This window comes from Mobula birostris, chromosome 27 (assembly GCF_030028105.1).
Source record: "Mobula birostris isolate sMobBir1 chromosome 27, sMobBir1.hap1, whole genome shotgun sequence".
Taxonomy (NCBI): domain Eukaryota; kingdom Metazoa; phylum Chordata; class Chondrichthyes; order Myliobatiformes; family Myliobatidae; genus Mobula; species Mobula birostris.
The window spans coordinates 25,909,087-25,931,502 of record NC_092396.1 but is presented as its reverse complement, the minus strand read 5'-3'; the positions used below and the strand labels follow the sequence as shown (position 1 = coordinate 25,931,502).

The 22,416-nt window shown below is 43.0% G+C and overlaps 2 protein-coding genes across 2 annotated transcripts in view; both read left to right on the top strand.

Moving 5' to 3' along the window:
- Positions 1–19,098, top strand: part of LOC140188627 (transmembrane protein 51-like) — a 45,854-nt gene extending 26,756 nt beyond the window's left edge. Inside the window, exons 2-3 of the mRNA XM_072245071.1 lie at positions 10,846–11,308; positions 15,394–19,098. Of these exons, the coding sequence (XP_072101172.1) occupies positions 10,989–11,308; positions 15,394–15,805 (732 nt within the window). The 5' untranslated portion in view covers positions 10,846–10,988 and the 3' untranslated portion in view covers positions 15,806–19,098. The remainder of the gene's footprint in view (positions 1–10,845; positions 11,309–15,393) is intronic.
- A 2,779-nt stretch (positions 19,099–21,877) lies between these two features.
- The window catches only part of LOC140188792 (forkhead-associated domain-containing protein 1-like), a 149,224-nt gene continuing 148,685 nt past the window's right edge, over positions 21,878–22,416 (top strand). The window contains exon 1 of the mRNA XM_072245438.1: positions 21,878–21,966. Within this exon, the coding sequence (XP_072101539.1) occupies positions 21,919–21,966 (48 nt within the window). The 5' untranslated portion in view covers positions 21,878–21,918. The remainder of the gene's footprint in view (positions 21,967–22,416) is intronic.

Here is a 22,416-nt window from a genome sequence, read left to right as displayed (position 1 = left end):
AGGAGGGGCACCAGCGGGGACAGATTAGGCAGATGAGGAGAAGAGGTAAGAAGGGGGAGGAGTAAAATTAACAGAAGTTAGAAAAATCGATGTTCATGCCATCAGGTTGAAGGTTAGCCAGATGGCATACGAGGTGTTGCTCTTCCAACCTGAGAGTGGCTTATTGTGGGACTAGAGGAGGCTATGGGCAAACATGTCGGAATAGGAATGACGATCGCAATTAAAATGGTTGGCCACGGGGAAGACTTTCTGTTGTGCGTAGAGCAAAGGCGCTCGACAAAGTGGTCCCCCGATCTACGTCAGGTCTCACCAATGTAGAGGAAGCCGAGTCAGGAGCACGGAATGCAGTAGGCGACCCCAGCTGGTTCCCAGGTGAAGTGTTGCCCGACCTGGAAGAACTGTCTGGGGCCCAGGATGGAGGTGAATGGGCAAGTGAAGCTCTTCCTGTGCTTGCAGGGATAACTACAAGGAGGGAGGGTAGTGGGGAGGGATGAGTGGACGAGGGATCAGGGAGAGTGCGATCCTGGTAGAAATTGGAGAGTAGGGGTGGGGAGGAGTAGAGATGTGTTTGATGGTAGGGTCACGTTGAAAATGGAAAAGCAGAGGAGAATGATGTGTTGGATGTGGAAGTCTCATGCGATGGTAGTATGGACAAGACGAACTCTCCTCTTCTATCAGATTCCTTCATCAACCTTTTCCTCCTATCGGTCCCGATGAAGGATCTTGGCTCAAAATGTCAACTTTTTTTCTCCTTTCCCTAGATGCTGCCTGACCTGCTGAGTTCCTGCAGCGTTCTGAATGTGTTGCTTCTGAGGATTCACGCTTTAAGACTTAAAAAATATATATTTAAGAGAGTACTCTCTTTTTATAAACCAATGCTTTCTTCACAAGCTAATGTTAAGTGGCTGTAATCTTTCAGTATTGTCTTAATGGTTTGTTTTCACACGGCTTTCAATCCAAGTGTGCCTACAGCACCCCATGGAAGCAATTTGAAGAAGAGACAGACATCTAAACCAGGGATTTCCATCCTTGTTTATGCCATGGATTAATACCGCTAAGCAAGGCGTCCGTGGACATCCGGTTGGGAAACCCTAATCTAAATAATTACCAGTTGCGAGCCACCTAGTTTCTCTCGGAGCAGGAGTTCCCAACTTGAGTCCATGGACCTGGGGTAATGTACCTAATAAAGTGGCTACTGAATGTATGCAGAAGGTGTGCCGCACTGCGGTGCCTCCCTTCTGCAAGATTTGGGAATTATCTGGAGACGGAGGAGTAAGTCGTTGATAAGTTAGTTGATTTTGTGATTTTAGCAGAGGTTGGAGTTCTCGCCATTTCATTGGGTGTTGCTGTAATAGGCATGAGTCAGCCGTCTAGAAGATCATATCAGTTTCTCAGAGGCGTGCAGTTGATTCAGATGCTTAAGTGAACTGGAAACTTTCCCCCTCCTAAGTTAATGTTTTGAGTTCAATCTACTTCATTTTTAAGAGCTTGGTCCCTGTAACCATTTTGACGGCTTATTTTCCTCATTTCCTGGCCTGCGTTTCCACCTCCATTAATACCAGCCTGAGCAGGACAACCACTTTTAACATTTTGAGCAAATTGACCTGCTCAGTTAAAAAGAACAGGAATGGGGCATAAGAATAGCGCAGCCATGTTCTTGCCAGGATTTAAAAGTAGTTGGGGTCCTTGGAAGATGCCTGAAGAGTTGTATGGATGAAGGAAGTTAAGATGATGGAAGGAAAAGGCCAGTGTATCATCAACATAGTGAAAGGTCTTCAGGGCCAGTCTGCACGCTATGCTGGAACACACGGTCTGCAGTGTGGGTGAAGACTTAATAGGCTAATGCCCCAAAATAATAGATGGGACTTTAATACATTTTCGGCCCAGCATCACTCATGTGGAAATTTAATGTGGGGCCAAATTACTGTCCTTTGGCTTCTCTTTAAAAGGAACACTTTTGCAGTGTACGTGTATGCACTTGTGGTTAAAAACAAAGGGTGGAGGTAAGGTTTATGCTGTGCCTTGGCACCAGTATTGTAGTTCTATGTAAATGTGCTCAGAGATTATTTTAACATTTCATCTATTAACAAGGTATTTCATTTGTTCTTGGGCTAGATTAAGTGGTAATGCATGCTTCAGAAGGAATTGGTTGCATGCGATTTTAACGATTGTTAGTCAGATTTTGACCTTGAGACACCCGTAAGGGCATATTCTGTCCTGGGTTTTTTCAAACCAAGGTTCTTCTTTCCTCCACTGACCTTGTACAGTTTTACCCTGTCATAGCCCGTATCTGGAGATCAGGCACTGGAGTTTGCACTGCCCTGTCACTCTGTGCTCCCTTCAGCTGTGCCCTTTTGCGTGTTTTACACTCAATTCCAAAATAAGAAAGCAATTTGATTTCTAAAGTCTAGTTCCTTTTTAGAATGTAAAATTAGATGCCTGGGAAAGCTATCTAGTGGAACGCCTGACTGTCCTGAACTCAGAGGAAGAGAATATCATGGAGTGCCTTCATGAAACCTCAGCAAAGTAATCCGTGAATATGGGGAACCATGACTCCTGTCCACAGAGCAATGCACAAGGAAGATAGTCATGCAACTGGAGGAACTCAGCAGGCCAGGTAGCATCTATGGAAAAGAGTCCAATTGATATTTTGGGCCAAGATGCTGAAGAGTCTTTGCCAGAAACGTCAACTGTACTCCTTTTCATAAATGCTGCCTGGCCTACTGAGTTCCTCCAGCATTTTGTGTGTGTTGCTCGGATTTCCAGCATCTGTAGACTTTCTCTTGTTAGTCATGCAACTGGATGGTACCTTTCTCAAACTCACATTGTCACAAAGCACTTTTGGTGTGGTTATCTGCTCTAATGATTAAAGTGAAGGATAACTATTGGGTCAGGAATTGCTCGATCAAAGAATCGTGCCCAGAGGAGATAGTGCTCGCACCTGAGAAAACAAATGGGTCCCTGCTTTAATGTTGCTTCCCCGACACTGCAGCATTTAATTTATCATTTCACTGGAACGATGGGTAAAGTTTTGGAGAGGGCCTTAAATTCACAACCTTATGATTTATGGACAAGAACCCTACAAACCGAGCCACAAAGGGCTCTGCTGCAGCCCTGCTCATCTAATCATGGGAAGAATTGAATAGTTGCAAAGAAACCATAATTAAAAATAACAATCATTCAAAGGGTTTTAAGTTAAAAGAAAGAAGTTTATGGAAGTTAGGCTAGTCTTACCTACCTACGGCCAACTACCCCAGCACCCTGCATAATCCAAGATAACATATTCAAGTTCTTTCTTTTCTTAACACCACCCCTCCCCCACACACTATGGAATGATTTAATACTCATTTGACTAGGCTGATGTCAATTTACACTTTTTTCCTGGACTTTGTCTAACTCTCATAACCATGATGCCTTTTCAAGAAGAGTGAGAAGGTGAACAAGGGAGGGAGGAAGGAGAGGTTGAGTTTTCAGTCTTTGAGATTTTTTTTAAAAAACTTGATTTTGAATGCTGCCATACCAACTTTCTGCATGTATTTGGGAGTTTATTCAGAGCAGCACACTCCTCTGATACATGATGCAATTAGCCTCCAATTATCTCTCCTGCATTATTTGCCCAGACACGTAAAATTGCTGGAGGTGTAACTGTTTTCTCTCTCAAATCAAATTTTCTTATTCTTTATCCGTGGAAATTACATTTGTTTCCTTTTTCTGTTTCTCAGAGGGAAAAGGAAGGCAATCAATCCATAGTCTCCAAGGCTTTTTGAAGGAAACAAGCTTATCAAGGCAATTAAAGATGCCATATTTTTAAACTGCTTTGTTTTTTTTTCAGAAGTGAGTCAGAATAGGCCAAAAGGTCTGTTGTTTGTGTTTTTAAGAGCAGTTTGTTGTTTTTTCCCTCTCTCTCTGCCTTATCCCGAGTAAGGGGAAGCATTGGAAGAAAATAATTTTGGATTGTGGTGATTGAGAAACTATCTGGACAATGAGAATGTATGACACTAGTCACTCTAGGTTTATTTCCAGATGACAGGGCACTTGTCCTTTGTGCGTACTTGGCTGGGTTGCTCAACAAAAGCAGATGGAAGCAACTGATTTTTTTTAAGGAAACAGTGCCAACAAGTTGGCTCCTTTTTTTTAAAGAAACCTCACAAAAATGATTACAGCTCAATACCTTGTTCTTTCTGTCTTCTCTCCTTTCCTGATGCATTTCTGTGATGGTGCATGAAGCCAGTACAGGCAGCCACGCATTTTGGGAGAATGTGTTCACAGTAAATGGGACATATTACGCTTTTTCTCTAATGTGAAGCCTCATTATCCATGAGTCAAAAAAAAACCATAAGCTGAAATTTAAGAATGAGTTCAGTTACTTTTTCATGCAAGTTCTGTGACTGAATTTTATTCCACATGACAACGTTAGAAGTTGAAGCAAGTTCAGAGTACCAAGTAAATTTATTATCAAAGTACATATGTGGCACCGTATACAACCCTGAGATTTGTTTTTGCGGACATACTTAATAAATCCAATCATCATAATAGAAGCAATGAAAGACCGCACCAACCAGGGTGCTAAAGACTACAAGTGATACAAATACAAAAAGAAAGAAATATCCAGAACTTGAGATGAAGGGTCCTTGAAAGTGAGTCCGTAGATTGTGGCAACGTTTCAGTGATGGAGCAAGTGAAATTAGCACTCTTGGTTCAAGAGCCCGATAGTTGAGGTCTAATAACAGTTCCTGACCTGGGTGTGTGAGTCCTGAGGCTTCCGTACCTTCTTCCTGATGGATCGGCAAGAAGAGAGCATCACTTGGGTACTGGGTGTCCCTGATGATGGATGCTGCTTTCCTGTGACAGTGGTCCATGGAGATGTGCTCAATGGTAGGGAGGACCGGGCCATATCCATTACTTTCTGTAGGGTTATCTGTTCAAGGACATCGGCGTTTCCGTACTGGGCTGTGATACAGGCAGTCAATATACTCTCCAGTTTGTCAAAGTTTTAGATGTCATGTCAAATCTTCGCAAACTCCTCAGGAAGTAGAGGAACTGCCGTGCTTTCTTTGTAATTGCTGGGCCCAGGACAGTTCTCTGAAATGATAACACTGAGGAATTTAAAGTTGCTGACCCTCTCCATCTCTGATCCTCCAATGAGGATTGCCTCATAGACCACTGGCTTCCTCTTCTTGAAGCAGTAGCTCCTTGGTCTTGCTGAGATTTCAGTGGCACTAATTAGCCAGTTTCTCAATCTCCCTGAGCTACGGCTACCAAGCTACCCATCTCCTACGGCAGTGGTGTCAGCAAACTTGAATATGGCATTGTAGCTGCACTTACCAGCATATTCATTAGTGTAGAGCAAGGGCTAAACACACAGTCTTGTGGTGCACCTGTGCTAATGGAGATTGCAGAGGAGATGTTGTTACCACTCTGAACTGACTGGTCTGCAAGTGAGGGAATTGAGGCTCCAAATGCACAAGGAGGTGTCGAAGCTTATTGATTAGTTTTGAGGGGATGATGGTATTGAATGCCAAGCTGTAGTCAATAAAGAGCACCCTGATGCATGCATCTTTGCTGACCAGATTTTCCAGGGTTGAGTCAAGAGCCAATGAGATGGATCTGCTGAGGTCACCACGTTCTCCTTAGGCACCTGCTTCAAGCAGGGGAGCACCTCAGGCACCCAAAGTGAGAGGTTAAAGATCTCAGTGAACACCCCAGCCAGTGGATCAGACTGAAGTCACAGGATAAGGGGCTGTGAGAGCTTGTGGTGAAGTATGAGTTCATTTGGTTGAGAGGACACATATGAACATCGTGGTAGATTCATAGCTTCCTGTTATTGCAAACAAAGCCCTGTACTAAAAATCTCTAACAGATCCCCAAGCCCAAGTTAAGGAAAATTGAAGAAAAAGTAAATTATTGTAACTATACTCAGTGCCCACTTTATTAGGTACACTTGTACACTTCGCTAATGCAAATATCTAATCAGCCAATCAAGTGGCAGCAAATCAATGAACCAAAGCATGCAGACATGGTCAACAGGTTCACTTTTGGTTCAGATCAAACATCAGAATCAGGAAGAAACGTGATCTAAGTGACTTTGACCATGGAATGATTGGCGCTGGACGGGATGGTTTGATTATCTCAGAAACTGCTGACCTCCTGGGATTTTCACGCATAACAATCCCTGGAGTTTACAATGAGTGGTGCAAAAACCAGAAGATTTCCAGTGAGTAGCAGTTCTGTGGGCGAAAACGCCTTGCTAATGAGAGAGGTCAGAGGGGAATGGCCAGACCGGTTCAAGCTGACAGAAAGGCAACGGTTACTCAAGTAACAACCAAGAGAAAATCTGCAGACGCTGGAAATCCAAGCAACGCACACAGAATGCTGGAGGAACTCTGCAGGCCAGGCAGCATCTGTGGAAAAGAGTACAGTCAACATTTCAGGCCAAGACCCTTCATGAGGATAGAGGGTTCTGGTGAGGGGTCTCAGCCTGAAACATGGACTGTACTCTTGTTTTTATTTCCCATAGATGCTGCCTGGCCTGCAGAGTTCCTCCAGCATTCTGTGTGTGCTGCTCAGTTAATTAAGTAACCATACATTGCAACAGCGGTGTACAGAAGAACGTCTCTGAAAGCACGTTACATTGAGCCTTGTAGTAGATGGGCTACAGCAGCAGAAGACCACAAACAGACAGAAATGTAGTCAGTGGCCACTTTATTAGGTACCTCCTGTACCTAATACTTTGTACTTTGCACTCCTGGACCTTCTGAGATGCAGAACAAGAAAGAAATGGGCAGATATGATGAAACAGGGCCATTAGGACGAATTCCAGGAGCGGCCATTTTAGAAATTATTTTTCATGTAGGTGTGCAGAACAGGAGCTTGTTCTGCTGCACATGGCAATGCCAGTCGTGGTAAGTTTAGCAGCTTGGGAAAATTGTAAATGTCCAGATCAAAGACCTACCTGTGGATGTCACACAATGCAAACCAAATCTCTTGACACTGCCGCGTCAGCGAGTTTGGATCATATGCGTTACAGTGGATGTAAATCATATGGCTGAACCTTTTCACTGTAGAACATGGACCCAGAGTTCATGAGACTGTCAGTAATAATGTTCTGCTGTTTCATAGGCGCAGCAATAGAACACTAAGGTAGTAGTGAATTCTCTTGTGATTGAGCCTCACCCACATTAGATCCAGAATACATTTGATAAGGTTTAATTTCTTTGATCATAGGGCAAGGTGCAGAAAGACCTGCATTGCCTTGTTCCACAGGCACCAGTGAGCAGCACAGGGGCAATGATTGTATTATCCCTCAGCTATCAGTGGGGTAACTTCATTCAACTTCACTTGGCCCATGACTGAACTGTTCCCGCAACCTGCAGACTCACTTTCAAGGACCCTTCATCTCATGTCCTATCTATCTGATTCTATCTCTCCCTTGCTCTCTCCCCTTGATATTTGCACAGTTTGTTGTCGCTTGTTCATCCTGTTGGGTGCGGTCTTTTATCGATTGCATAGTGTTTCTTGGACTTATTGAATATGTCCTCAAGAAAACGAACCTCAGGGTTGTATATGGTGACGTGTATGATAATTAATTTACATTTGAACTTTGTAACAGACTGCATGGGTGCAGTGTGACTGTGGACAGAAGATGGTGAGGAGTCAAACTAGTGAGAACTGTTCGCGTTCTGTATTAGAAGCCTGAATTGGGGTGATGACTGAGAACTCCCTCCACCCCCACCAACCCCATCAGAACCACATTACTCTCTCCTCCCCCCCCCCCCCCGGACTTTGAATTTGAAATGATCTTTATTTGGAGCATATCACCACCTGTTGATGCAGTACCATCACTAACAGGAACAGTATAATCCTCAGTTTACTCAATGCAGGGTAGATGCAGGTTTGGCCGTCAGAAATACTCTATAAGAAGAACACTAATGTAAAGGTCAGTGGAAGCCTTTGCTGTTTGGTGGAAATAATGAAATGACCAGGAGCGTGTGTGAAATGATAAAGAATATCAGCTTATCAAATCCACTGTATCACAGAATTCAATTTTTTGCTCAACAGGATAACAAGGCAAAAATTAACCTGTTGTTCTGGGTGCCGTTGAATTTCTCAGTTGGGCTGTAATGAATTTGCTTCCGTGAGCGAATGAACGATCTCTGAGTTAGGAAAAGTGATTACGCCGACTGTGAAGGAGATTAAGTTGGGTCAGCGGTCAGTACAACTGCTTGTCAGCGTTGACAACTGCACTTCCTTGGTGACGCACCTGCTCTGGTTTGTGCCGTAACTTGGTATTGGCGTTAAGGAATATGGGGAGTTAGATTAGATTAGATTCAACTTTATTGTCATTCTGCTGAGTACAGATACAAAGCCAATGAAATGCATTTAGCATCTGACCAGAAATGCAAAGAACAGTGTTATTTACAAAATAACTGCTAGTAAAAAAAAGTGCTACAGCACACAAATATAAAAGTACTGAGACAGCACAATATGGATGCAATACTGCTTAGCGCTGTGATGAGAGGTTCAGCAGGGTCACAGCCTCAGGGAAGAAGCTCTTCCTGTGCTTGCTGGTGTGGAAGCAGAGGCTCCTGTAGTGCCTACCGGATGGGAGGAGAGTAAAAAGTCCATGGTTAGGGTGAGATGCATCCCTGATGATGCTTTTCGCCCTGCCCAGGCAGCGTTTATGGTAGATGTTCTCAATGGTGGGCAATTGGGTGCCAATAATTTGAGAGGGATGTTGGAATTGAAGATGTGTGGATGCATGTTATGGGGGGAGGAAAGATGGAAGGTTGTGTTCTGTGGCTTGAGGTTGGAAACGGGGAGGCATATGGTTTGAATTTACCTTTACCCATCCCACTGACGAGTTTCGCTATTTCTGATAGTAAGAATGTTTGGTCTTTTCTACTGGAGAGTTATCTCAATTAGAGACAGTTCTGTAGCGTTATAGTTCATCTGTTATTTTTAATTTTAACCTAGGCCAGACATAAAACTTAGCAGAATTAGGCCATTCAGCCCATTGAATCTGTTCCCCCATTCCATCATGGCTGATTTATTATCCCTCTTATCCCCATTCTCCTGTCTTCTCTCTGTAACCTTGAATGACCTTACTAACCAAGAACTTATCAACCTCCACTTTAAATATAGCCAATGAGTTGAACTCCAGAGCCATCTGTGGCAGTGAATTCCATAGATTCACTACCATCTGGCTAAAGAACTTTCTCCTCATCCCTTTTTAAAGGGACATCCTTGTACGCTGAGGCTGTGCACTCTGGTCCTAAGCTACCTCACTGTAGGAAACCTCTCCACGTCCACCCTGTCTAGGCCTTTCAGTATTTGATAGGTTTCAATCTGAACCCCCTCCCCATTCCAAACTCCACCTAGTACAAGCCCAGAGCCATCAAATGCTCCTTATACATTACTCTTTCATTCCCAGAATCAACCTCCTGAACCTCCTCTGGACCCTCTCCAATGCCAACACCTCCTTTCTTAGACAAGGGGCCCAAAACTGCTCCCAGTACTCCAGGTGTGTTCTGACCAATGCTTTGGAGCAGACTCAAATGGCCCAATTCTGCTCCTGCATCTTTTGGTCTTACAAAGCATGAGCATTACACCCTGGGTTTTATATTCTACTCCTCTTGAGTTGCATTTGCCTTCCTTGCCATCAATTCAACGTACAAGTTAACCTTTAGGGAGTCCTGCACTCGGACTCCCGAGACCCTTTGCACCTCTGATTTCTGAATTTGCTCCCCATTTAGAAAACGGTTTACACTTTTATTCCTTCTACCAAAGTGCATGACCGTGCAGTTGGCTACACTGTACTCCAAGGGTTCGCTGTTCTTCAGCTTGGGAGTGAATCTTCCATTGGTTTCAGTAATTGCATTGTAAATAAAAAGAATCACCAAGAGAAAAGCAGGAAGCAGAATCCCACTATGATTGGCATCATGTACCATTGATGGTAGAACCTCTTAATAAATAATTTAACAGCCTGAAGATTCAATAAAAATATTGGAGAGAGAAATGGATTGAAATGGATATAGTGAAAAGCAAAGAACAAGGGGAAAAAAACGACTCCACCATAAATCAGGCTTGGGGGCGTTCTGTATCATTGTAGAATTGCGTTACATTTGGACACTTCAGCCTTCTCAGTGTGGATTGAAATGTCAGCTTTTCAAACTAATCTAAATAAATATTAGGTTGGAATGTCCAGTCAGGTCCCATTAGTTTGGAAGTCTTAACAGCCAGTTTCCATAGACAAGTTGAATCCAAGCCCATTTTTGTTTGATTGTAGATTTTAGTGCCTGTCTCCAAACAGTACTGAATTAAAATCAGTCTAACTTTATCAGTGCTATGTCGCTGCAAAATTTCACATAGGGGGAAAAAAAAATCCCTGGTTAAACACAGAACAGAGAAATTTACAGCACATTACAGGCCCTTCGGCCCACACTGTTGTGCCGACCATGTAACCTACTCTCGAAACTGCCTAGAATTTCCCTAGCGCATAGCTGTCTATTTTTCTAAGCTCCATGTACCTATCCTGAAATCTCTTAAAAGACCCTGCCATATCTGCTTCCACCACCACCGCCAGCAGTGCATTCCATCTACCCACCACTCTCTGTGTGGAAAAACCTGCCCCTGGCTTCCGCTCGGTTCCTATTTCCAAGCACCTTAAAACTATGCCCCCTCGTGTTAGCCATTTCAGCCCTGGGAAAAAGCCTCTGACTGTGTACACGATCAATGCCCCTCATCATCTTATACACCTCTATAATTGTCATGTTGGTTGAGTATTTGGAGGTGAAGGATGCTATACAATTGCAGCTTTATTTTCTAACATTTATCTTTCTTTTACAGGTTCCATTATGAGGTGTGCGACTGAAGTAAATCTGTGGACACAGTCGGCTTGTGGTGAAGTGCTGGTCTTTTCCCTTAGTTTGCTGTTGGAATGCACAGGTGTGGTCTAGGATAGACAGAGGTAATCAAGTACACGACTGTCCATGGCCTCTGAAAATTCTGGTGGCGTACAGTATGCGCTCACCGCCCTGGGGGTTGGAATGCTTGCACTTGGAATCCTGATGATGGTCTGGAGTATTGTGCCAGGGTTTGGTAAGGAACAAGAAGCTCAAGGTGGGAACAATAGCTCGTCAACTGCTGAACAGTCCAAGCACAAGGTGTCCCAGGTGTCCTACATATTGTGCGCTGGTGGGGTGTTCCTGCTCTTGGTCTCGATCTGTCTGAGTGTTCGGGAGAAGAAGAGGAGGAGATCACAGGAGGAAGTGACGAACGTGCAGTCGGAGTCATCCATATTACCAGAACGGTCAGTGACATTCTGTTCTTCCACATAGTCAGCAAAATCCTGCTCCCCATTTGCTCCTCAGACCTGAAGGTCCTGGTCTTTGCTGTAGTCATGTTATATGGACAATCCTGATGCTGTCAGCACACACAAAATGCTGGAGGTACTCTGCAGGCCAAGCAGCATCTATGGAAAAGAGTAAACAGTCGATGTTTTGGGCTGAGACCCTTCATCAGGACTGTGTGTAAACAAAAGGAAAAAGGATGAAGAGTTCTTGAACCTGGTGGTTCAAGTCCTGAGGCACTTGTAACTTCTCCCTGATGGCAGCAGTGAGGAAAGGGCATGGCCTCGGTGGTGAGGATCTTTGATGATTCCCTTTGCACACTGGCGTATTTGCCATTGAGAAGCGCTGCAGGATTTACCTTAGTGATGGTTAGAACTTACACTTCAGATGTACCTAGAGCATAGTGATCTATACCTGTATCCCATCATTTATCTCGGCTGGGTTGTGCCTTGGAAGTGTACCCACACTTATTGATTCTGCCTCTCTCTGACCTGCTTTTGTGTTGTTGTTGGGGCCCTTGGTTTCCAGTGGACCATAAACCATTGATGATCTCCCATCTCCATCGTCCTCTGAAGATGATGGTCTAGTCGGAGTTCATCAACACTTCGGTAATCCATTGCGTCCACTGTGGAGGGGGATTGGACTATACAGCTTCACCAGTGCCCTGTTAACCGTTTTCCCCCTCTCACGTGGGGTTGGACTTTGAGAGACTCTGATCTGGTTTAATCTTGTTTGATCCCCATGGAAGCTTGTCAGAGTCCCCAAACGACCAGTAAACCTTTGGGCTACTGTAGACTGTGGCAGAGATTGGACACTTATTGAAGAATAATAGGAGGAGAGATCAGGAAGCTGGATAGGGTGAAAACTTTCTGGATCAGGGTATCCATGTGTGTAATACAATGTCAGTACAGCCACTTTCCTTATTCCTTATCTGCCATTACTCCCTTTGATGGACATAATGGGAAGAGATCCCGTGTCATTTTCTACTGCATGATCAGTAATTAGGGAAAGGGGTTACACGTGGTGGGGAAACCACAGCCTGCATTCTGCAGTTCCCCTGCTCAGTGTGAGCTGGAACCATCGGTAACTCTGCTGACCAGAGTAGTTCTGCCACGTTGTGGAACTCTTCACAGGTCACCCAGTGCTTACTTCTTCTTAAACACAAAATAATCTGCAGATGCTGGGGTCAAAGCAACACTCACAACACACTGGAGGAACTCAGCAGGTCGGGCAGCATCCGTGGAAAAGATCGGTCGACGTTTCGGGCCGGAACCCTTCGTCAGGACTGAAGAGGGAAGGGGCAGAGGCCCTATAAAGAAGGTGGGGGGAGGGTGGGAAGGAGAAGGCTAGTAGGTTCCAGGTGAAAAACCAGTAAGAGGGAAGATGAAGGGGTGGGAGAAGGGAAGCAGGGAGGGGATAGGCGGGAAAGGTGAAGAAGGAATAGGGGAAAACAATGGGTAGTAGGAGGTGGAACCAAGAGGGAGGTGGTAGGCAGCTGAGGGAGGGGACAGAGTGACATAGGGATAGGGGAAGGGAGGGGGAGGGAATTACCGGAAGTTGGAGAATTCTATGTTCATACCAAGGGGCTGGAGACTACCTAGACGGTATATGAGGTGTTGCTCCTCCAACCTGAGTTTAGCCTCATCATGGCAGTAGAGGAGGCCACGTATGGACATATTTGAATGGGAGTGGGAAGCAGAGTTGAAGTGGGTGGCTACCAGGAGATCCTGTCTGTTGTGGCGGACGGAGCGGAGGTGCTCGACGAAGCGGTCCCCCAATCTGCATCAGGTTTCACCGATGTAGAGGAGGCCGCACCAGGAGCACCGGATGCAATAGATGACCTCAACAGACTCATAAGTGAAGTGTTGCTTCACTTGGAAGGACTGTTTGGGGCCCTGAATGGTGGCAAGAGAGGAGGTGTAAGGGCAGGTGTAGCACTTGCACTTACAAGGATAAGTGCAAGAAAGGAGGCTTACTTCTTCCTCATCTCCATTATCTCAAGTCAAAGCAACGTCATTATCAAAGTGTATATATGTCACTGCCTTGAGATTCATTTTCTTGCAGGCATTTATAGAAAGATAAAGAAACCATAGAATTTAGGGGAAACTATACACAAACACTGACAACCAATTGTCAAAAGAAAGCAAATTGGGCAAGTAATTTAAAAAGTAAACACATCGATAAATAATGAGGTATTGGATTGTAAAGTCCTTGAAAATGGGTTGTGGGTAATTACTGTGCAGTTGACCGTGATTTCTTTTCAGTAAGGGAGCACTGGATGAGGAACACAGATTCTCGATTCACTAGTCTTGATGCATGAAAATGCTGTCATAGTTGGGTAGCCAGACTAGGGATGAAATCTGGAATTTACAGGTCTGTTCAAATCTTACCCGTTGGAGTAATGTAATCGGCCACTAAGTCATTGGAAGTCTTCCTTGAATTTATTTCATCACATTTTGTACCTTTAACCAACCAACAATGGCTTCACTAAGCCTTAACTCAGCCACACGGTCCAGAGCCAATATTGCTGGCTTCCATTCGGCACCTTTGTTACCAAACTTTCCATTGTTAGCTCCAACCTTGAGATTTTATTTATTTAAAAATTAAAGTAGTGCTGCTTTTCATACCCAATTCCCAGTGTCTGTATTATGTGTGATAATTATTACTGGAAGTTTTAAATTCATCTGATTAAATTACTTATTTCTTAAGAGTTATTGAGTGAAATACTAACAGCCTCTATCTCTCTATCTATCTATCTCTCTCTCTCTCTCTCTCTCTCTCTCTCTCTCTCTCTCTCTATCTCTCTCTCTCTATCTCTCTCTATCTCTCTCTCTCTCTCTCTCTCTCTCTCTCTCTATCTCTCTCTATCTCTCTCTCTCTATCTCTCTCTATCTCTCTCTATCTCTCTCTCTCTATCTCTCTCTACTGACTGGCCTGCTAAGCATTTCTGACTTTTTTTTTATTTTCATCTGCATTAATTATTTGATTTGACCTGATCAGAATTGTGAGGTGCTGCCTACAGTGGTTTCACTGTTGCTGTCATTGTGCTGAATATAGCTGTTGAATGTCGGTGTTTGCCTCTGGGCTGATCTGCCTCCGCAGAGTGCTCTTAATCTGTAACGATGCTGCATTGCCACTTTGAAGATGTTAAAATGAGGTTGTCACAAGAAAGGCTCTAAAAGATCTCCGTAACATCATTCACAGAGCAGACAGCTGTCCTGGGATTCATTATTTCCTCATATAATTTTGTCCTATTGTTGTTTGTGGAATATTACTGTTCATATACCCTACTATGAAACATTTGCACTCCCCCCAACACACTAAAGCTGTGAAACAAGGCCACTTGCCTGCCCTTAAATAAGCCCCAGTTGGTGATTCAGACTGGTGACATTTGCGTGACGGAGAACCAAACACTGGGAGTTAATTTGCTTAGAGCAAAATATGAAAACTGGTTAGGCTTCCTGTGCTCTTTTATATTAAAAATCCTTTAAAGCCAAGTGAATCTTGGCCAGAAACCAGCCACAGTTGTCCTCTGCATACGTAGACTTTTGAAAGCATGACTTAAACTTGGCTCCCATTCTCTATCACTGATGATTTTATTGATGTGGACATCTGATGGGTTTTGGTGGTCCCACAGACATTGGCCAGCGATTCCTTGTGGTCTCGATTAGTACAAGCATCTATTGCTTCAGTAGGACCTTTAAAACTGCTCCACACCACCTTCAACAGAGAAGAGCATGATGTTGAAATGTGAGCTGCAGCTATGTTGGTCTACTTTGATGCAAGTTGTGTCCACTCCATTTGTATCCACGGAAGACAGTTGGAGAAAGAGTCGTTGAGTAGATGGATGGGTTCTGTACCATACTTAAATCCAAACAGTCAGTTTAATTTGTATATCTCATCTTGAGATCACATCCAGCAGCGTTTCACATGTATAAAGCAGAAAATAAGTTTGCATGTACAGTATGAAGCAGAATGTTAAGAAATGGGCCAAGTGCCCTAAGCCTGTAGCTTGGGTGATAAACTTGTATTTCTCTTTTAACAGAGTGGCAGATAACAACAACAGATTGGCTGTGCCCAGCTACGATGAGGTGATGCAAAGAGATGGTGTCCTCCCACCAGAAGTCCCTGAAGCCAACCTAGGAGAGCAGAATATGGTCTCGCTTCCTTCCTACGAGTCGCTTGTTGAGGTTGGCCTGCCATCGTCTTCGAATCAGGACCCGAACCCGGAAGGCAGTGTGGACCCACCAAGGGATGAGAGGTCCACATCTCACTTGGGGCACAGGTTCAGCTCAAAAAAGATCCGTCGGATCCTTTCAGACAAATCCCACCTCAAGAGGTTTAGACTCAACCTGAGCAATACGAACAATCCAACGGTTAACCTGGAGCCTCTGACCCCACCCCCACAGTACGAGGAAGGAATGGAGAAAAGTTTTGAGAGTGCAAAGCCATCTTGATCTGGCACACAATGTCAAGCCTGTTGATGGAATAACTAAATATCACAACATCTCCTGAGAACCTGGTAGATCCTGTCTGTCTGCATGTTTTACAAATGTAATGCATGGGTGTCCTAGTTTGTAGATTCCTTGATGCTTACCGTCTCTCTAAGTTAATCTGCACATTTATTTTTTACATGTGATTTGTGCATTCAGCTGAGAACTAAGTATCAAGAATTAATGAAAGAGCTGGATGACTTGGTCTACACCTTCATCCCTAGATTGCCATTCCTCTTCTCTGCTGTTTGCACCTTTATGACATCCTTTATATGGAGCATATTATTGACAGGTGATGCAGCAGAGATCTGGGTCCTGTCTAATAGATGCTAGTTTGTCTCTAGTAGCAGATGTTGTCTTGTGGATTTGTTCCCAGTCCTTAGAGTAAATTAGATTGCAACAGTGGACCCTTGGCTGAGGTCATTGGAGCCTCCAGAAGATCAGCTCTTGTGCAAAGGGTTTTGTTGGGGATAGGATTGATCTGTGGGCCATCCCAAACTCTCATTACTCTTCTTGCTGTTCATCTTTTAGAGGTTTGCCTCTTAATGGTATCAATCTGAAATCCTGTGAGGAAGGGAACAACTATTTAAAGAAAAATCTAATCCTTTTGTGAATAGTTTCGTTTCTTTATATAATGAGTTTGGTTCGACATAGGTTGAAAAGATAACTTCTATATTAAATAAGTTTCAGAATAGAAGTAGAAGTCCTACAAATGATTAACAAAGTCCTAAACAGTGCCAGCAATGATCTCTCCCCTAAGCCTCGATTTTAATGGAAAATTCCAGGTGTGGAATTTCATAAGAAACTCTTCTCGAGAAGCTTTGATGTGTGATGCTTTTGTGGTTTGGGCACCAAGAGAACACCAATTGGTATTGCTTACCAATCAGTGCTTCCAAGATTCTGACAGCCAAATACCAGAGAAGTGAGTGTTGTGATCCCGTGGCCTGCTGGGATATTACACAACAGTATCACAGTTGTTAGGTGTTTTTAAAATATTGATCACTAATTCTGACTTAAAAACACTGAGCTCTGTCATCTTCAGAGAAAACTGGACACAAATTCACATGGAACGAGGCTAAAAAAAAAATGACTCCTTTTTTTTTGAGCATTGTCTGCTCCAAGAGTTGGTGGGAGCATTGCTTTAGAAACAACAGTTCACAAACAAAGCCCAAAGCATTGTCTCTAACCATGTTCACGATGCGACGAGCTGGTTACTAACGTGGGGGGTGGGGGGGAAATATGATTCCCTATGAGAGCATCAACACCTCTTGCACAAAATCATGCTTTCAGTATTGTGTAATGAAAGCTCATTAAAATTGGCAAAGGGTCTATGGGATAATTAACATTCAGTATTGGTAGCCAATGACAAAAGCAGGTTGATAGTCTGTTGTGCACCTCTTTCTGTTTTCTCCAGTATTGCGGATAGAAAATAGCAATTGGTTGAATATTAAAATATAGCTATGATGCCTGATGGTTTCATGGAAATTAAAATCTTTTGATTATGTTCATTGTAAGTAGGAACAGTGTATCTTGACTGTGCTGCTTGTTCTCACAGGAATCCTAAGCATCTTCAATATAACAACTGGGAAATAGTGCCCAACATTGAACACTGGGGGAGCTATAATAGGGATAGGAGTTGGCATTGTTGGACAACAGGTTTTAGCCTTCTCACAAGTTTGATATTGTGAATGGACCCTGACTTCTGATTTCTGATATCCTAAACTTGAAAGGAACACTTTTTCCTAGGAATATCAATGCTTGTCCCTGATGGGGAAAGGCAGCAGGGAATTTTTATTTCACTGTCCTTTATCTAATTCTCTTTCTACTCTCCCAGTCTGAAGGGGGATACGTATGATTGAAGTGACTACATTGCCATTTTAGAATGACCCATCTTCTCTTTGTATTCATTTCCAAAGCACCCAACCACAATCACCTCATTACAGAAAATAATCTCCCACCCACTAGCAGCTCAAATTACATATAATTGTTTAACTTGGAGCTTCCAACTAGTTTAGCATTAATATTGATGCACTTTAAGAAAAACTCACCTATAATATTTCACTGTTTGTCGTAGTTGCCCTCTCATGTTTCTTTGTTACACTCCTGAAAGTAGTTCCCACCAAGCAAGCTTGCAGGGCCAGAATCGTGAACTGTATATTTTGTTTTAAACATTCATTCACAATAGTTCCATGTACCACAAATGCATTTTACTCGTCTTCCCTGTGGCAATGACCTAGATTTCCTATTCACCACGTGCTAATTAAGGTTCACTGATCCAAGTTTCTGGTCCTTGATATTTGATATTCTTTGATTAGCAACTGCTGGTAATTTTCTATAATTGATATGTTTAATTCAATACTTAGTCCTGGTTACATCTATAGTTCTGTAAATAATACAAAGATTTCAAAGTTAGTTCGAGTTTTTTTTTGTTTTTAAATAGTCTAATGCCTTCTGGAAAATTGGTGTCTTATTTTGAGAGGAAGTTGAGTTCATGGAAGGGATTTGGGAGCACTGGGCAGCAAGCTTTGGCTGTTATTTGAACAGGAGATGGTGGCAGACAACGTTGACCACTTGGGTCCTGGGCTATATGCTCCAGAGGCAATCAGCTGGTGAGTATCACTAGTGCACCCTCTGGGGAAAATGGGATTATTGTCTTAGAAGGAAGACCTGCTGCAACTGGGAACAAGGGCGAGAGACAATGTTTTAGCTTAGGACGTAGAAGGAAAGTTATAAACTGAACAACTGACAAAGGTTTCCAGAAGTCATTCTTCTTGAAGTATTCTCCAAATATACAAACCATTCCCGTTTAAAGTTCACATACTGCACAGCTGAGAAAAGTTTCATCATATTTACCTCGGTGGTTGCAGCATGTTTCCTATAGCCTGATGTTCCAAAGTAACAAGTTGTATGTGTATCCTACAAGCTAAATCTTCCTTAAATGTTTTCTGAAATAGCCTATCTTGTGCTGGTATGGCATTATTCTACTTAATTACAACTCTTTTATTTCTTACTAATATTCCTGGTGAAGTGTCACATATGGTTAATGTTCAATTCAATCCAATTGTTTGTCGGCAGTATCCATTGGACTGTAGAGTCAGCCTTGACGGTTTATTGATGGTTTAATTTGGAGTGCTGTTTTGTACTAAACTCTCAACTGAGCACTGGTGAATTGAATTATTGTTTTAAAATGATTGCAGATGGGAAAAGTCAGTTTTGTTTTAGTTTATTTATTCAGAAATAAAGTACTTTGAAAATTCTGGCGTGTGTTAAAATTCTGAGATTCTGAACTTTGGTGTGAACTTGGTCAATGTTGGTGTCTCCCCCCCACCCCCGGGGAATGACAGTTATTTGGAATGGGAGGGGGTATGATTTTTTGATTCTGACAGGAACTTCCAGAACGGGCTGAAAACAGACTGCACAGCCAGGAGTGATTTCTGCATGAACTACAGTTCAGGTGACGTGGTTTTTCTAAGGTGTGATCAATTACACTGGACAACAAAGGGTTTACTTCCTGAATATTTTTGGGTGTATCTTGCGGATTTTGAGCTGGTGACCATGAAAATCACCATGAAATTTCCCTATCATCTACCTTTTTTTAAAGTTGCCTATATTTTTTACTTCAACTTATATTTCAAATCAGAATAATTGATGCCAAGATTAAGGAAGACATTTTTGTTGGTCCACAAATCAAACAGGTCATCATTGACAGGAAATTCAAAAGAACCTCTAGTGGGATTGGAAAAAATCACATGGAAGGCATTCAAGGATGTTGTTGAAAATTTTCTTGGCAACTACAGAGCACCAAACTACAGTATGTGCAGCTGGTTGAGACATGCTTCAAGCATACAAGACCATGAAGTGCAGCATGTCACTGAAGATTTATTTTCTGCATTCCCATTTAGACTTCTTCCCTGTAAATCTTGGAGCTGTCAGTGACGAGCATGGTGAAAGGTTTCATCAAGACGTAGCGATGATGGAAAAATGGTATCAGGGCAACTGGAATCCATCAATGCTGGCTGATTATTGTTGGACACTTAAGCAAGAAGCCTTAGACACTTAATACAAACAAAGGTCATCAACAAACCATTTTTTAGCTTTGTTGAACTACTGCGAAGCATCAGTGCCATTATGCAATTAAATGCATTATATTCAATAAATGTTAATTTCTTGTTTCTCCAAATTCCTATGTGCTATAAGTAGTCTGAAATTATATCTTTGTTCAGCTTCAAGCGGTCTATCGTAACCAAAACAATTACTGAGGGAAGCATTGGTTTCTTCTGAGAAAACTTTATTATATTGTTATCATTCCACACTACTAAAGTATATCACAGACTTATCATCTCCCCACTCCCCCCCCCCCCCCCCCCAGGGATAATGACGCCTCTCCTGCAGTTTTCCAATCTCCTTTCTGGTTGCTGATCCACCAAGACCCCAACTCATCCGTGCCCTGGTGCTTTGGCTTCCTAAGACCATCAGTGCAGAGCCTAATCCCCACCTCGCCCTGGCTCCGATCTCAAACACTTGTGCTCTCAAGAGTACCTTGATGTACTCTGTACCCAGGTAATGACATTATACCTCTAAAGTGCCCATCTTCTCTATGTAAATAGGACATTACTGTCCTATTGAACACACCAACAGCTCTCAATGGCACAGCTTTGATGGTTTTGTTGCTGTGATATGTATATTGGTTGGGACACCAGGAACTTCATGCATTGCCAGGTATCATTAATGTCCAAGTGATTCACCACTTCAGGAGACCTTTTCAACACTTTTGAGCAAATTTGTTATCATCGTTACTGTTCAGTCATGTTGAAGTTATTTTATTGCAAATTGGGCAGTGGCCCTGTAACCACACCAAACCTTCCACACAGTAGCAAATAAATGATGGCTTTTGCGTCATCCAATCATCCTGAAATTGAAGCCTAGTTCCAAAGGGAGAGCCATCCTTTAGAGGTCGCTGTTTCTTTATTTCATTACACCATGTAGTTTCTGAAAAGGAAACTAAAGTCCCTCCTTCATGCCTGTATACTGACGTCTGGTGGCAAAAGCTTACTCCAGCAAGGAACTTAACCTTTTAAATCCACTAACAGTGAAAACAGCAAATCAAAGTAGATTTATGATTAAAGAAAGACAAATGAGTACTTCGAGTCCAATATCCAGACTGTTAGGCATCTTGTTTAATGTTGAGTGGAATAGTTTTGACGTGTGGTATTCCACTTCTTGCAGTTTCCCTGAAACCATGTGCCTAATCAATGCCATGTGATTTCCAGTCACAATTTCTGTGCAATACTCATTTCAGTCCTGGGAAGCTACAAACGCATACTGGGGGGTTGGGGTGGGTAGCAATGCAGGAGAAGTGAATGGTCATGAATTTTACTTAACTTCAGACTAAAGCCTGTACCACTTCAGTGCAGGATTTTTAAAGTAAATTTCTTGAACTTATGGGGCAAGTGGCTGCAGTCAAGACCTTGCCTAACTGATCTATGTTTTCATCTGGTGTGTTTTGTCTAATACAACATAGACAAAACTCATTTATTTTTATCCCACTGCACAGATATTGGTTGCGAGAGGACTGATTATTTTGTTTCTCTCTCCTCCCCTCACCCTCCTAGTCTCAGCAGTACTAAAGATGGTTAAAAATCAGTTAACTTGAGGTGAGGTAATGAGTGACTTAGTTTGAATTGTTTTTAATATTTGATTATTTGTGCTTAATAGTTGCCTAAAGGCTCCAGTTGCAATTAACTCTTAATTGGTGACCAGATTATGCACATTCCCTGAACATATAGGACAGTAATATCTGCTAGACTGACTTACAGAAGTGAGGTTCTTTGCTTCACGCACACAACGCTGGAGGAACTCAGCAGGCCAGGCAGCTTTTATGGAAAAGAGTAAACAGTTGACGTTTCAGGCCGGGACCCTTCATTAGGACTGGACAGGAAGAGGAGAGGTCAGAATTAGAAGTTGGGTGTGGGGGAAGAGCTACAAGGTGGTGGGTGAGATAAGGAGCTGGGAAGTTGATTGCTGAAAGAATTAACGGGCTGGAGAAGGGGGAATCTGTTAGAAGAGGATAGAGGGCCATGGAAGAACGGGAGAGAGGAGGAGAGCCTGTGGAAGGTGATGGTCAGGTAAGGAGATCAGGGGAGAGGGGGATCTCTCATCTCCCCTTTTCACCATTCCTGTTTTCCTCTCTTTATCTCCTTACCTGACTATCACCTCCCTCTGGAGTTCTTCCTCCCCTTTCTTCCATGGTCCTATATCCTCTCCTATTAGATTTCCCCCTTTATCTCTTTTACCAATCAACTTCCCAGCTCTTTACTTCCCTTCTCCCTCTCCAGGTTTCATCTATCACCTACCACCTTGTACTACGTCCCCTCCCCCCCCACCACCTTACTGATTTCTCTTTCTTTCCAGTCCTGATGAAGGGTCTTGGCCTGAAATGTCAACTGTTTACTCTTTTCCACAGCTGCTGAGTTCCTTCAGCATTTTGTGTGTGTTGCTTTGGATTTCCAGCATCTCCAAATTCTCTAGTAGAAAATAGAACATAGAACAGTACGGCACAGTACAGGACCATCAGC